We start from the raw sequence: 13,169 nt of genomic DNA on the forward strand, positions 1-13,169 counted from the left end.
ATATATATTGTTTATATTATATTATTGTATTTTTTTTAATAATTGCAGCATTAAGACTTCTTTTATAAATATTTTCAAGAGTAGTGTGATTCAAATTCAATGCGTGTTTATTTATTATCATTATTTGTTGCTTTGGCTACAGGCATTATACAAGAGTTAGTGAAGTCATTTGGTGACATCCATAGACATCATCTAATCCACTCCCATCTTTTTGAAGAGTCACACCTAACAGTTATCACTCCAAAATACTGACTGCTTGAACGTAGCCAAACTAAAATTGCACTGTTAAGGCCAATTCAGACTGCACCGACAGATGTCGACAAACAGCAACAGACACATTCATTGGTTTTTGTCTGATCATGTGTTACTCCTGTGGGTGTCTTTTGGCATTGGTCAGTGCTTGTTTTTGCCAATGGAACATGTTGATAAGGCGTTTGTCGGGTCTTGGAATGTCTGATAAGTGACGTACTGGTCAGCTGTCACCATTGGTCTATGTCTATCAGTGCAGTGTGAATTGCCTTTTTAAAAAAACTCAGGAAGCTACTGAGATTCTCTCAGGAACAGTTTGCATTTATATCATGTGGCATTCAGAAACTGATGTGTCTGTTTCTCCTGCCCACTCCAGGCTCTTTCTCGTGTCACCCCAAGTGGCCTGCAGTCTGCCGTACCTCGATGAGACCCTCCACACACCTCAAGAGCAGACCAACCATGGCCCTGATCTGCACTAGGACTCCAGCAGCCTCTAACCATGTGAAATCAACCTCAGCAAATCAAATCGAAACAAGAGACTTCATTTCCACCTTCCTCTCAATGCATTTAAACACACTTGAGTCATGCAAATTCAAGAGATGGACAGATTTTGGTTTTCTTCTTTTCACACACACTCCACACACACACACACACACACACACAAAAACATTTCCTTACCTACACTACTCCAAGACACCTGGGCACATCAGTTGGGATTGTTAACATTACTTTTTGCCAGACAATCTCTGGCGAGATGGGAGGGACAGGGGGGTGGGGCGGGGCGTGATTCTTGGCCATCACTGCTTTCAGCCCTCTGACAAACACCAGAAGGAGAGGGCCATCCTCCTGCCATCCAGGGGCCTCTTCGCAAAGCAGAGCTTCTTGGCTAAAGCCATGTACAATAGCTCTGATTGCGCAACTCACCCTCTTCTGTTGCAAAAAAATTACTTTTACACAGCTTGGAATGCAGCTGTACTGATAGCCATTGACATTTTGCTTACTGTAATCTTTTATTTTTGTCTTTTTGTTTATGTACAACAGAGATTAAATTGATTTCACACTGGTTACAGTTTTTTGCAGGTGAATCATTTTCTCTTTTTGATAGTTTAACAGGATTAAGCTTAATGAAATGTGCAGAATTAAATTGAACATTTGAAAGCCTGTTTGTTCATGTGGCAGGATGAAGGCATTGTCCTTTTTATGTCATTTTGTAGTTTATTATGTCGAAGGCCAGACAGAGAAACATACAGCAAAGGTTCGAGTAGTCGTACCCACAATACCACCTTCACACCTTTTTAGATTATTTTTAGTTTGTTGCACCCGTCAACCTGGCCCTCTTTATCAACTCGATTATCAAGAATTGCTCATTGATTTGATTGCATTCCCTCAAGCCTTTTTTTGTTTCTCGAATGCTGTGAAATGCCTGTATTGTAGAGTTGTTGATGTTATTAATGTTGCTCTTTGTTTCTTTTTACCCCCTGAACTAAGCTTAATGCTTTTACAGTAATGCAGGCACACATTGTTGGGTCAAGACTGTTGGACAATGTCACTGAAAGACATTTATAGCCGTTTAAGAAGTCTAATAATAAGTAAAAGGGCTTCATTTTTCTGACCTGAGAGTATGAACATGAAAAACTTGGGGCATTTGTTGAGACAAACGGGCACATTTTCTTTTAACTTTTGTGTTTGGATTTGGAAATGGATGTCCTGAGCCCAGCTTGTCTCATTGATAATACACCAGCCATCATTTAAGCCATGCCTGATTTGTTTTTGTTTTCTTTTGACACTTTTAACAATTGCGATGCAAGTTTTTGTTTTTCTTCAACTTTATTTACTGAGTATTACCAATGCTTTTAGTACTACTTTTCCCTTGTTTCAGAAGTGTGGTTCCTTGACTTACTGGTGCTATATAAGTCACAGGACATGGAAGGCGAGCTGCCTGTCTGTATCATTCAGCAGAGTAGAGGATAGGCTTTTTCTGTAGTCGTGGGTGGGGGGGATAGTGGTGAAACTTTTAAATTCTGTTGTCATGTATATAGGATGTTTCTAGTGATGGCAAAGTACCATTTTTTCATAGCCACTGTCTGTGTGTGTATTGTGAGTTTGGGGAAAAGGCTAGTGCTTAGAGAGGTGTGAGGGACTTTGTTCTGTTCTAGATTTGATAAGTTAGTAATTCTTTCTCTCCACTGGTGGTCTCACAGAAACAGCCGCTCCCGTACTGGTGGTGTTTAAATGTAGGCACAAGTACACTTTGTCGGGGATCGAGCTAATATGGATTTCTCTTTCATTTTCTGGTTCATTCTACACACGACTGCTTGGCCAGTCCTTCTGCATCACACTGTGCTGTATCAGGTGGAATTATGGATCTTCTTTCCCTGGAAGATTTTTTTTCCCTCATTTGTATTGCCACTGTATTTGTGTATTTTAAAATGTGTAAATAAATGAATAAGTACTTGTAAGCAGTTTTTTCCCCCCATTTTCCTTTCTCCACATAAAATGTTTCTTAAAGAGATCGTAATCCAAAAATGAAAAATTCTATCAATTATTCATGTCGTTCCAAACCCATGTTCTATTGAATGAATGAGGCTGTGAGGGATGGCACGCACTGTATAAAGGTCCTAAATCATGTAATTTTTTTACAACTCAACTTTCAAATCTATTTGATGGAGTTTGTCTAAAAATTCGTTCTTTTCTTTTTTTGAAGTAGTTTCGTCAGCTGAGCAAATCCGTTGAACGCACTGTACTTCTATTTATCCCTCACAGCCTCGTTGTTTTCATTCGAGTCCAAAATGATGTAGCGCTACTCTACCTGAAACACAAATCAATATATTTGAATGAAACGTGACCGATTAAAAGACCGTTTCACTTAAACTTTGGCGCTTCAAAATGGTCATGAGACCATAAAAGTAATCCATGTGAATCGAGTGGGTGATACACGATAGCTTTATATGATGAACATATTTAATTCAGGCTTTAATTCACATAAACATTGATCGGCGTCCAGAGCTCATCAAAACTTCTCGAAGCGTTTAAGTTTAGGTAGAATTAGCTTTTAATGGAGGGGCAGAAATCTATTGAATTCAGTGCAAATCAATGTGTTTAGGCGATGAACACCGAAAGCTTGAGTTTGGAACGATGTAAGCGCGAGTAAATGACAATTTTAATTTCTGGGTGAACGAGTGCACCTGCAGTTCACTATTTGAACACCTTTTATTAACTAAACTTGTGAAAGACAACTGTTGTGTGTTCAACATTTATTGAGCAGATTTAGTTTTATGTTTTCAACAGACAAGAGATGAGGTCATTATCAAATGATACAGTCAGTCTGAAAACTGAAAGTAAATAATGCAAATATTTCCCAGCCCGACTCAGATAGGCACAATATAGAAGGGCAGTGTGACTGATTCTGGGGTTACCGAGTCTGAATTTCTCATAGCTGCACTTGTAACAGATGTATTAATGTACAAATCTTTGACGTGGCAAGTAGCTTAACCAGTAGTAGAGCTGTCTCCTCCTGATGCTGGTATAAAATTAAAACTAATGCCACCAGGCAGTGCTGTCAAACCTCATTTCTATCACATCGAAACGACGGGACACAGTGCATGCTTATGTCATCCAGCATTTCACCACAATATCAATTGAGTTTAAGCACTTGTCATTTGACCTTTAATTTGGTTTTGCATTTGGTCCATTTCAGTAAATAAAGAATATAGATTATTTGTTGCGATAAAACTAGGTTTGTTAAACATTCAGAGTAGGAAAAAATAGGTAAATGCAAATATTGCTGAAGGATGAAGTCATATAAATGCAGAGATACCTACTCTCTACTCCCCTATGCTATGACAATCTCAGCCTAACGGTAAACAATTTTTAAGTCTTTGAGAAATGCACAACAGTGTCAAAAAAGAAATTCACAGTACAACTAATACAAAGTAATACAGTTATACTCCACTAACATAAAAAAACACTCAGTCTTTGACGTTGAGGCATACCAAAGAATATAAACTGAAGTAGGGCAGTAGGTGGCAGATGTCAATCCAGCAGGATTACAGTAGCTGTCTATCAGGAATGTTCTAATGATTCTGAAGAATATTACAGTACTGATCTTTATGCAGGAAATCATGGCATTTTCAGAAGTTTACTAAAGCCAGTGGACCGCACTTCTCACAACGCACAAAACAAAGCATTTTACATAGTGTATGAGGTCTGTAAATAGGCACACATACTGTTACAGAAGCGTTTGAACAGAAGGTGCATTTGAGTAAGAAGTGGAAACTCTGCTGATATCTGATGTCTCTGCTGATATCTATGAATATGATCAGAATTGAGTATGCACACACTGCTCTCTACTCCCCTATGCTATGACAATCTCAGCCTAACGGTAAAAATTTTTAAGTCTTTGAGAAATGCACAACAGTGTCAAAAAAGAAATTCACAGTACAAACTAATACAGTTATACTCCACTAACATAAAAAAACACTCAGTCTTTGACGTTGAGGCATACCAAAGAATATAAACTGAAGTAGGGCAGTAGGTGGCAGATGTCAATCCAGCAGGATTACAGTAGCTGTCTATCAGGAATGTTCTAATGATTCTGAAGAATATTACAGTACTGATCTTTATGCAGGAAATCATGGCATTTTCAGAAGTTTACTAAAGCCAGTGGACCGCACTTCTCACAACGCACAAAACAAAGCATTTTACATAGTGTATGAGGTCTGTAAATAGGCACACATACTGTTACAGAAGCGTTTGAACAGAAGGTGCATTTGAGTAAGAAGTGGAAACTCTGCTGATATCTGATGTCTCTGCTGATATCTATGAATATGATCAGAATTGAGTATGCACACACTTTCAGTTCCTGTGATAGCTGTCTGCTTTACTCGTGATGTGATGTTTAATTTGCACTTAGTTAAAGATGCTGTAACAACATTAAACTTTTCAGACTTTAGGCATGCCTCCCCTTTCAACATCTCTGCCATTTTGGCGTAACCATGGTGAACAAGCAATATATTTTAAGCAAACCAAAATCAGCATATGTATCTTTGAAGCTTTCAGTTTCCTCTGGTGATAAAAAGCGATCTATTTTTCCTTTAAGACGTTTGGCGGTGTCAAAATTGAACACCCCTCCAATGCATGAAAACCGCTCTTCACCCATCACGCTCTCCGGCTTAACATATATGACTGCTGTATACGTGCGATTTGATTGACAGGTGGAAAGTGCCTCAAATGCGTTGTGATTGGCTGAAAAAGTGTCTAGAGCAAATTTTCCTTTTACTGTTTATAGATACTAGGACCAGTGTTGGGAAAAGTTACTAAGAAAACAGTAACTTGTGTTACTTATTTGAAAAAGTAACTCGGATATTTTCTTGTAAATTTAAAAGTCATGCATTACTTTACTACTTACTTGAAAAAAAGTAATCTGATTACATAACTGGCACTACTTGTAATGCGTTACCCCCAACACTGACTAGGACTGTCACAGAGATCGGTGTGATATCTCAGGACAGTGATTTCAGTGAGTAGGATCATTTTCTCCATACAATTCCATGACAAAAATCACTTACAGCACCTTTAACCTAGTTAACGTTGGTTTAAGTCAAAGAAATGTCTGTGGTTTTGAGCTACAGACGTATTGAGAGTGGCCCGTCCAAATCTCTCTGTGTGGCAGTGCAAATGTGATTTTGAACAGCATGAGTGGAGTGAAGGTCTCTATTATTGATTAAATATTCATCTGTCAGTAAGTAGCACACACATTAGGACATCACATCGGACTACACACTGACACGCATTAACACCACAGTTCTCCTCAATCTCCTCTTATTTGTGTCTTTCCGACCTCTTCTTAAGCAGTAATGTAAATCAGAGTTTGGTTTCTGGACTACAGGGGATGTTCTTATTCTGCTCATCTTTATCTTTAAGAAATGTTTCCACTTCTGTTGAATCCTTCATAACATTCTCGGCTCTCAGGTCACCTGAATCCTTCGGCTTCTCTGAGTTTCCATGGGCCTTGTGTGGCTCCTGTATGGGTGGCGTACTGGAGTGATTCTTTGCCTCCACTGTCTCTCCATTCTCTATTGCAGTCTCTGGTGCCTCATGTTTCTTTTTTATGAACAGTAAGTTGCATATTGCCAACACTAAAGCTGATACCACAACCTCAATCCCAGCCAGCAGGAAAACAAACATGTAGTTCTTAGTGGAGTCCAAAAGGCGGCCTTGACAAAGTGAGAACAAGGATTTCAACAACATTCAAAGATTCTCAACAGATTACAGTAAGTGTAGCAAGGTTTTTAAATTAGGGATGTGTAAAATATCTACTGTAACACATACAAAATCACATCAACATACATAATATATTCGACTAGTTGGTGGGTTGTCTGAATGTTCTGATTTATTGCACAAAACTGAATTTTCAGTAGCCTTTTCTAAAGTCTTCAGAGTCACATGATCCTTCAGAAATCATTCTAATATGCTGACTTGCTGCTCAAGAAATATTTATTATTATCAATGTTGAAAACAGTTGTGCTGCTTAATATTTCTGTGGAAACTGTGATACATTTTTTTCATGATGCTTTGATGAATAGAAAGTTTAAAAGAACAGCATTTATTTGAAATAGATTTTTTATAACATTACAAAATGTCTTTACTGATACTTTTAATCAATTGAATGCAGCCTTGCTGAATAAAAGTATTTGATTTATTTTAAAATACAACATACCTGTAATACTGACCCGATTGACTATTGAATTATAGTGCATATTTATTGATTCATCAATGCATTCACATTTAAATAAAAAATTTCACTTGAAAAAATGGGCTGTCATAAGATTAAAATATTTTGTAATTACTATATTAGCACATTCAGTTACTTACAGTAATGTTTGTCTATTGACTATTGAATTATAGTGCATATTTATTGATTCATCAATGCATTCACATTTAAATAAAAAATTTCACTTCAAAAAATGGGCTGTCATAAGATTAAAATATTTTGTAATTACTATATTAGCACATTCAGTTACTTACAGTAATGTTTGTCAATTTATGTGACATTTGTAGCAGAACATGTGCATTGTGTTTTATGCATTACTGTGCTTGTCCTACTAGTTCCCCACAACCATATAATGTTCTTTTCTGTTCTTGGCCAGTCAAACCATTCAAAATCTAAATTCACATACGAAGTAACATATAAGATTCTTTATTTCTCAACCTACTTTAGTTTGAGAGGAAGCTAACCTACAGTATAAATCATTTTTAGTTTAAAAAGAAATTTAAACACTCACCAGCAGATGGAGGCCCAACCAGCACAGCAAAGGCTTCAAGCAGGAGAACTAAACCAATGGCGCTTGAGAACTTCTCTGTACCCACAACAGCCATGAGAACCTCAAACTGCAATGCTCCCACCATGCCATAAGAGATGCCAAAGAAGATGCAGAACACCACCAGAGAGGAGTAGTCTTTAGACAGGGAGCCCACCAGATCTGTGATTCCATTGAACATGAGAGCAAAACTGAAGAGGTAGACGCAGCGAGGGCGAACCCACTGGAGTCCTGCGATGATGCCACACGTGGGCCGTGCGAAAATGTCAACGAAACCCAGAATGGTAAGAAGGAGGGCAGATTTCGTGTCCTCGTTTCCCAGCTCTTTGGCATAGCTCACCACAAACACTGGGGGCACAAACAAACCGAGCACCATAATGGAGGCAGCAACTGTATAAATGACAAAGCCCGGGTCTCTGAAAACACTGAAGTCCAGCAGCTTGGGCTTGGGCTTTGCTTTCTTGTTTCCGTCATCTGGTGTGTTTTCAGTCCCAGGGGTCTCTGGCTTCTTTGGTGGGACCAAAGGCCTCATTAAAGCCCCACAGGCACAGCAGTTCAGAAGCATCCCTCCCAAGATGAGGAAGCCCCCTCTCCAGCCATATTCATACTGAAGGACCTGCCCCAAAGGGGACAGACAGCACAGAGCCACTGGACTCCCAGCAGCGGCCAGGCCATTAGCCAATGGCCGCTTCTCACTGAAATATCGATTCAACATGATGAGTGATGGCTGGAAATTCAGGGCCATTCCAAGACCTGGAATCAGAAGATAGAAATGTTTACATGTCCCTGGATAGTAAAAGAGTAAATCCTTCAGTAAATGATAGCTAAAGTACCTGTAATGACTCCTGTACACAAGTAAATGTGCATGATGCTTGTGGCAAATGAGGCCAAGACCATTCCCAACGATGCAAAGAGGCCACCCACCAACATCACTGGACGGCATCCAAATCGATTCACTAAAATGCTGCATAAAGGCCCTGCGAAGAGTAATTATATGTATATATTATATATCTGAACTATCTGAATCCAGTTTAAACTAATTAGAAGACATTAAAGGGATTGTTACTCAAAAATGAATATTCTGTAATCATTTACTCCAGTGCTGTTTTAGACCCCATTGACATTTGTTACTTTGACAAAAACAGTTCAAACGTTCTGTTCCCATGAAGAAAGAAAATTCATAAATATTTGGAAATTATGACAATTTAAATTTTTTTGGGTGAACTCCCCCTTCAAGACTTTGTTTGATTGGTGGTAAACATACCAGTGCCATAAAGCATAGCCAATAGGATGGAGGAAATCCAGGCTGTGTCACTGTAGCCCACCTCAAACTCTCTAATTAGCTCCTTGAAGAAAACACTGACAGCCTTTGGAAAAGCGTAGGAGAAGCCTGTGATGATGAAGCAACCAAAGAGCACAGCCCAACCCCAGCCACCATCAGGGGCCTTCACTCCACTACTGCCGTCATCCAGTGCCACTCCACCCATGATGCTCTACTGCTCTGTGGAGAGATGAGACACACATACACACACACACGTTTTCAGGGGAATATAAAAAGTTGTAGTATTCAGGTCAATTATATTGCCTTCAGGACCTTAATACAAGGAGTCACATTTAGTCAAATTACATTTGAGTTGGAGGTCAACAATGGCAGCTGTAATAAAACATTTTAATGTTAATAAAATGCCCAGGTTCTAATGGCACACCAAAATCATAATGATATGCTTCACTGTAGTGTATAATCATATCACCATGCAAAAATGTTAATGGTCCTAAAACAGGCTTTAATTTTTTCTGAGATTCAATCTACAACAGAAAGAGAATTTAGAGAGAATGTTACTATGATTTTTATCACATTGTATGATTGTCTTAAATATAAATGATAAAAAGTACAGGTGCATCTCAATAAATTAGAATGTCGTGGAAAAGTTCATTTATTTCAGTAATTCAACTCAAATTGTGAAACTCGTGTATTAAATAAATTCAATGCACACAGACGGAAGTAGTTGAAGTCTTTGGTTCTTTTAATTGTGATGATTTTGGCTCACATTTAACAAAAGCCCACCAATTCACTATCTCCACAAATTAGAATACTTCATAAGACCAATAAAAAAAACATTTTTAGTGAATTGTTGGCCTTCTGGAAAGTATGTTCATTTACTGTACATGTACTCAATACTTGGTAGGGGCTCCTTTTGCTTTAATTACTGCCTCAATTCGGCGTGGCATGGAGGTGATCAGTTTGTGGCACTGCTGAGGTGGTATGGAAGCCCAGGTTTCTTTGACAGTGGCCTTTTTTGGTCTCTTGTTTCTCATTTTCCTCTTGACAATACAATTCAGGTCTGGTGAGTTTGCTGACCAGTCAAGCACACCAACACCATGGTAATTTAACCAACTTTTGGTGCTTTTGGCAGTGTGTGGGCAGGTGCCAAATCCTGCTGGAAAATGAAATCAGCATCTACAAAAAGCTGGTCAGCAGAAGGAAGCATGAAGTGCTACAAAATTTCTCGGTAAAAGGGTGCAGTGACGTTGGTTTTCAAAAAACACAATGGACCAACACCAGCAGATGACATTGCACCCCAAATCATCACAGACTGTGGAAACTTAACACTGGACTTCAAGCAACTTGGGCTATGAGCTTCTCCACCCTTCCTCCAGACTCTAGGACCTTGGTTTCCAAATGAAATACAAAACTTGCTCTCATCTGAAAAGAGGACTTTGGACCACTGGGCAACAGACCAGTTCTTCTTCTCCTTAGCCCAGGTAAGACGCCTCTGACGTTGTCTGTAGTACAGCGCTCTGTGAACAGCCAGCTTCTTTGGCAATGAATGTTTATTGCTTTCCCTCCTTGTGAAGGGTGTCAATGATTGTCTTCTGGACAACTGTCAGATCAGCAGTCTTCCCCATGATTGTGTAGCCTAGTGAACCAAACTGAGAGACTATTTTGAAGGCTCAGGAATCCTTTGCAGGTGTTTTGAGTTGATTAGCTGATTGGCATGTTACCATATTCTAATTTGTTGAGAATTGGTGGGTTTTTGTTAAATGTGAGCCAAAATCATCACAATTAAAAGAACCAAAGACTTAAACTACTTCAGTCTGTGTGCACTGAATTTATTTAATACACAAGTTTCACAATTTGAGTTGAATTACTGAAATGAACTTTTCCACGACATTCTAATTTATTCAGATGCACCTGTATATGTAATTAGAATGTTTTCTAGTTTGATGAGTGATACATGTCTGAGTGATACATGACTCCATTTGGTAATGGAATGGAAGCTATTCAATTCAATTCAATTCAAATTTATTTGTATAGCGCTTTTCACAATACACATTGTTTCAAAGCAGCTTTACAGAAAATGCATGTGTCTACATGCATTACATTACAAAGCAGACGTGAATGTGTCCAAGTAATGTCCATTTCACAAATGAACAGTTCAAGATAATCATACAGCTAGCTAACATTAATTAATTTTAGGCAGAAGCTCATTAAAGCGAGTATTACACCTACAAGTGTGATCATAATGATTATAATATAGAGACATTTTGGCAGCTGTACATGTCGATTCAAGTTGGCGTCATCTGGGGTCCTCGCAGTGGTCAGCATCATCTCTTCAAAGGTGTTCGGGGTCATCTCAAGTCTATGTTTAACATGGTACATTTTGTGAAGGAAATGGTCAATTTTGGGGTTAATGCACATGTCAGCACATATACGGATCTTTCACAATATCCGCTATTCAGCTTTAATTGACTTACCGTCTGAGCTCACCCATATTTGTACCAAAATGCCCATTCGCATCGCGTACAACTGTTTTGACGTCCTGTCAGACGCGCAATATGCGCACTTTTACGCGTTTCGATGCCTTTCTGTAAAAACAAGCCTCTAATAATATAATCTTCAATCCGATTAATCTAGTATAGCACTATTATTTTAAATATTGTTTGCTTGTTTACAAGCCTTCCGTATTTCCGAGTCACCTGTTACGTTTGTATGTGGGGAATACGGTAAGGGATGCTGCATGGATTCGGGACAGGCTCATGCGCAGTCCACATTTATCAATGTGATGCAAGGTTATTTATTTAAGTTCATAAATAGCCACTGTATCACTTTTCATGCACGGTGTTCTACATCTAGCATTTTTGTGATTAGAGGCTTTTTGGGCAACTAATGTCAATTAATAATCAACAATAACGTGCAGATTTAAATTCATAGCTAGTCAGCTCAACTTCATTACATCAAATTGACATTTAAACTCGATCCTAAGATCTGTGCATATATTTATCTTCTTCTGGAGAGAATTAACGTCATTTTGGCAATACAACATGTTTATCCAAATCCTCTAATTGCCATAATAAGCTTCAGGGATATAAACTAACTGTAATGGTACTTACTAAAAATATGTTGCTCTGTCACCTTCAAATTTCAGTTCTGTTCACTGGAACACGCTTCTAGCAGCACGTATGACATTATAGACGTAGCTAAGTAAAAAAGAGAAACCCGACTAGCTGGCTCTGTGGACTGGGTCCTAAAGTCTGCTGCTCACATCATGTTTTCATTTCCACCTAAGCGTGCGTGTGATGTCAGCATTTCTTTCTGTTTCTGTGCAACTGTGTAAAAATAACCTGGCAGGTTCAGTAAGTTTTGAAATATTAAAGGGGTCATATGATGTTGCTAAAAAGAACATTATTTTGTGTATTTGGTGTAATGCAATGTGTTTATGTGGTTTAAGGTAAAAAAAACACATTATTTTCCACATACTGTACATTATTGTTTCTCCTCTATGCCCCGCCTTTCTGAAACACTCGATTTTTACAAAGCTCGTCGGTCTGAAAAGTGAGGTGTGCTGTGATTGGCCAGCTATCCAATGCGTTGTGATTGGCCGAATACCTCAAGCGTGTGACGGAAATGTTACGCCCCTCACCATACTGTGATGCCATACTGTGATGTGACAAAATCATTAAAACCCATTATAAACGAGGCATTTGTTGCATCCAGTGGGGACATAATTACGGATTATAATGACTTAGGGGCTGTTCACATGTCGCGCCTAAAAACGCGTGGAAAACGCTAGGCGCGCCACTTTCTGCTTTTTTCCAAAGCGTTTGGGCGCTTGCGCTCCTGCCGTTGCTAAGCAACCATGACCTGCGCTCTCCATGAAGACGCGGAAGTTTCAGCAAAGGATAAATGGATTTGCAGCACTAAAAATCGCTTGCAGTAGCCCTACTACTAAAGGTATTTAAAAATGGCTTTCCCTGTACAGTTATGATCAGCTGTTCCTTCATCTTGGCTGAGCTTTCAATGTTGTTACGGGAAAGGATGAAGCTGATTGGTTGGTTCTTGTCACATGCATTCTGAAAAGTTGAAATGTGTTTATCTCGATGCTGCGCGGATGCACCTGGAAAAAATGAGCGTGTCGCTTCCATTATGAACGCGCCTGCGCTCTACATTTGAAATAACGAACTTGAGCACGCAAACGACGCGACATGTGAACGGCCCCTTATACAGTCTTTTTACGCGTTGCATCTCATAGCGCCGCGTAAACATAAAACCATGTCTGCATTTGTGATTGGAGAAACGACAAACTACACTGCTCAAAACTC

The 13,169-nt window shown here is 39.0% G+C and overlaps 2 protein-coding genes across 4 annotated transcripts in view; one reads left to right on the forward strand and one right to left on the reverse strand.

Annotated features, from left to right (window-relative positions):
• LOC107590392 (casein kinase I-like) overlaps positions 1–2,276 on the forward strand; it is a 46,736-nt gene extending 44,460 nt beyond the window's left edge. For both annotated transcript variants that reach the window (XM_016279120.1, XM_016279119.1), the window contains one exon: positions 626–2,276. Coding sequence is in view for 1 of the 2 variants with exons in the window: in XM_016279119.1 (XP_016134605.1) it covers positions 626–676 (51 nt within the window). In the remaining variant the exon portion in view is untranslated. The remainder of the gene's footprint in view (positions 1–625) is intronic.
• Positions 2,277–5,770: 3,494 nt separating this feature from the next.
• Positions 5,771–12,117, reverse strand: slc16a3a (solute carrier family 16 member 3a). Of its 2 annotated transcripts, XM_016279123.1 has the most exons (5): positions 11,961–12,117; positions 8,833–9,069; positions 8,402–8,545; positions 7,533–8,321; positions 5,771–6,464 (listed from the first exon to the last, which is right to left on the reverse strand). In XM_016279123.1, the coding sequence occupies exons 2-5, from the start codon at positions 9,053–9,055 to the stop codon at positions 6,112–6,114; spliced, it is 1,509 nt and encodes a 502-aa protein (XP_016134609.1). In that variant the 5' UTR covers positions 9,056–9,069; positions 11,961–12,117; the 3' UTR covers positions 5,771–6,111. The 2 variants fall into 2 exon arrangements, with proteins under 2 accessions (XP_016134609.1, XP_016134608.1); XM_016279122.1 differs by lacking the exon at positions 11,961–12,117 and having other exon boundaries at positions 8,833–9,114.
• Positions 12,118–13,169: the final 1,052 nt, after the last annotated feature.

Source organism: Sinocyclocheilus grahami, unplaced genomic scaffold (assembly GCF_001515645.1).
Source record: "Sinocyclocheilus grahami isolate Dianchi unplaced genomic scaffold, SAMN03320097.WGS_v1.1 scaffold127.1, whole genome shotgun sequence".
Classification (NCBI taxonomy): domain Eukaryota; kingdom Metazoa; phylum Chordata; class Actinopteri; order Cypriniformes; family Cyprinidae; genus Sinocyclocheilus; species Sinocyclocheilus grahami.

Bases quoted from the DNA above. Each gene is read 5' to 3' on its own strand.
- slc16a3a (XM_016279123.1), bottom strand. From the start codon at position 9,055: ATGGGTGGAGTGGCACTGGATGACGGCAGTAGTGGAGTGAAGGCCCCT. The intron at 8,546-8,832 runs GTATGTTTACCA...TACTCTTCGCAG, and splicing joins GGCTATGCTTTATGGCACTG to GGCCTTTATGCAGCATTTTA. The intron at 6,465-7,532 runs GTGAGTGTTTAA...CACTTTGTCAAG, and splicing joins GGTTGGGCCTCCATCTGCTG to GCCGCCTTTTGGACTCCACT.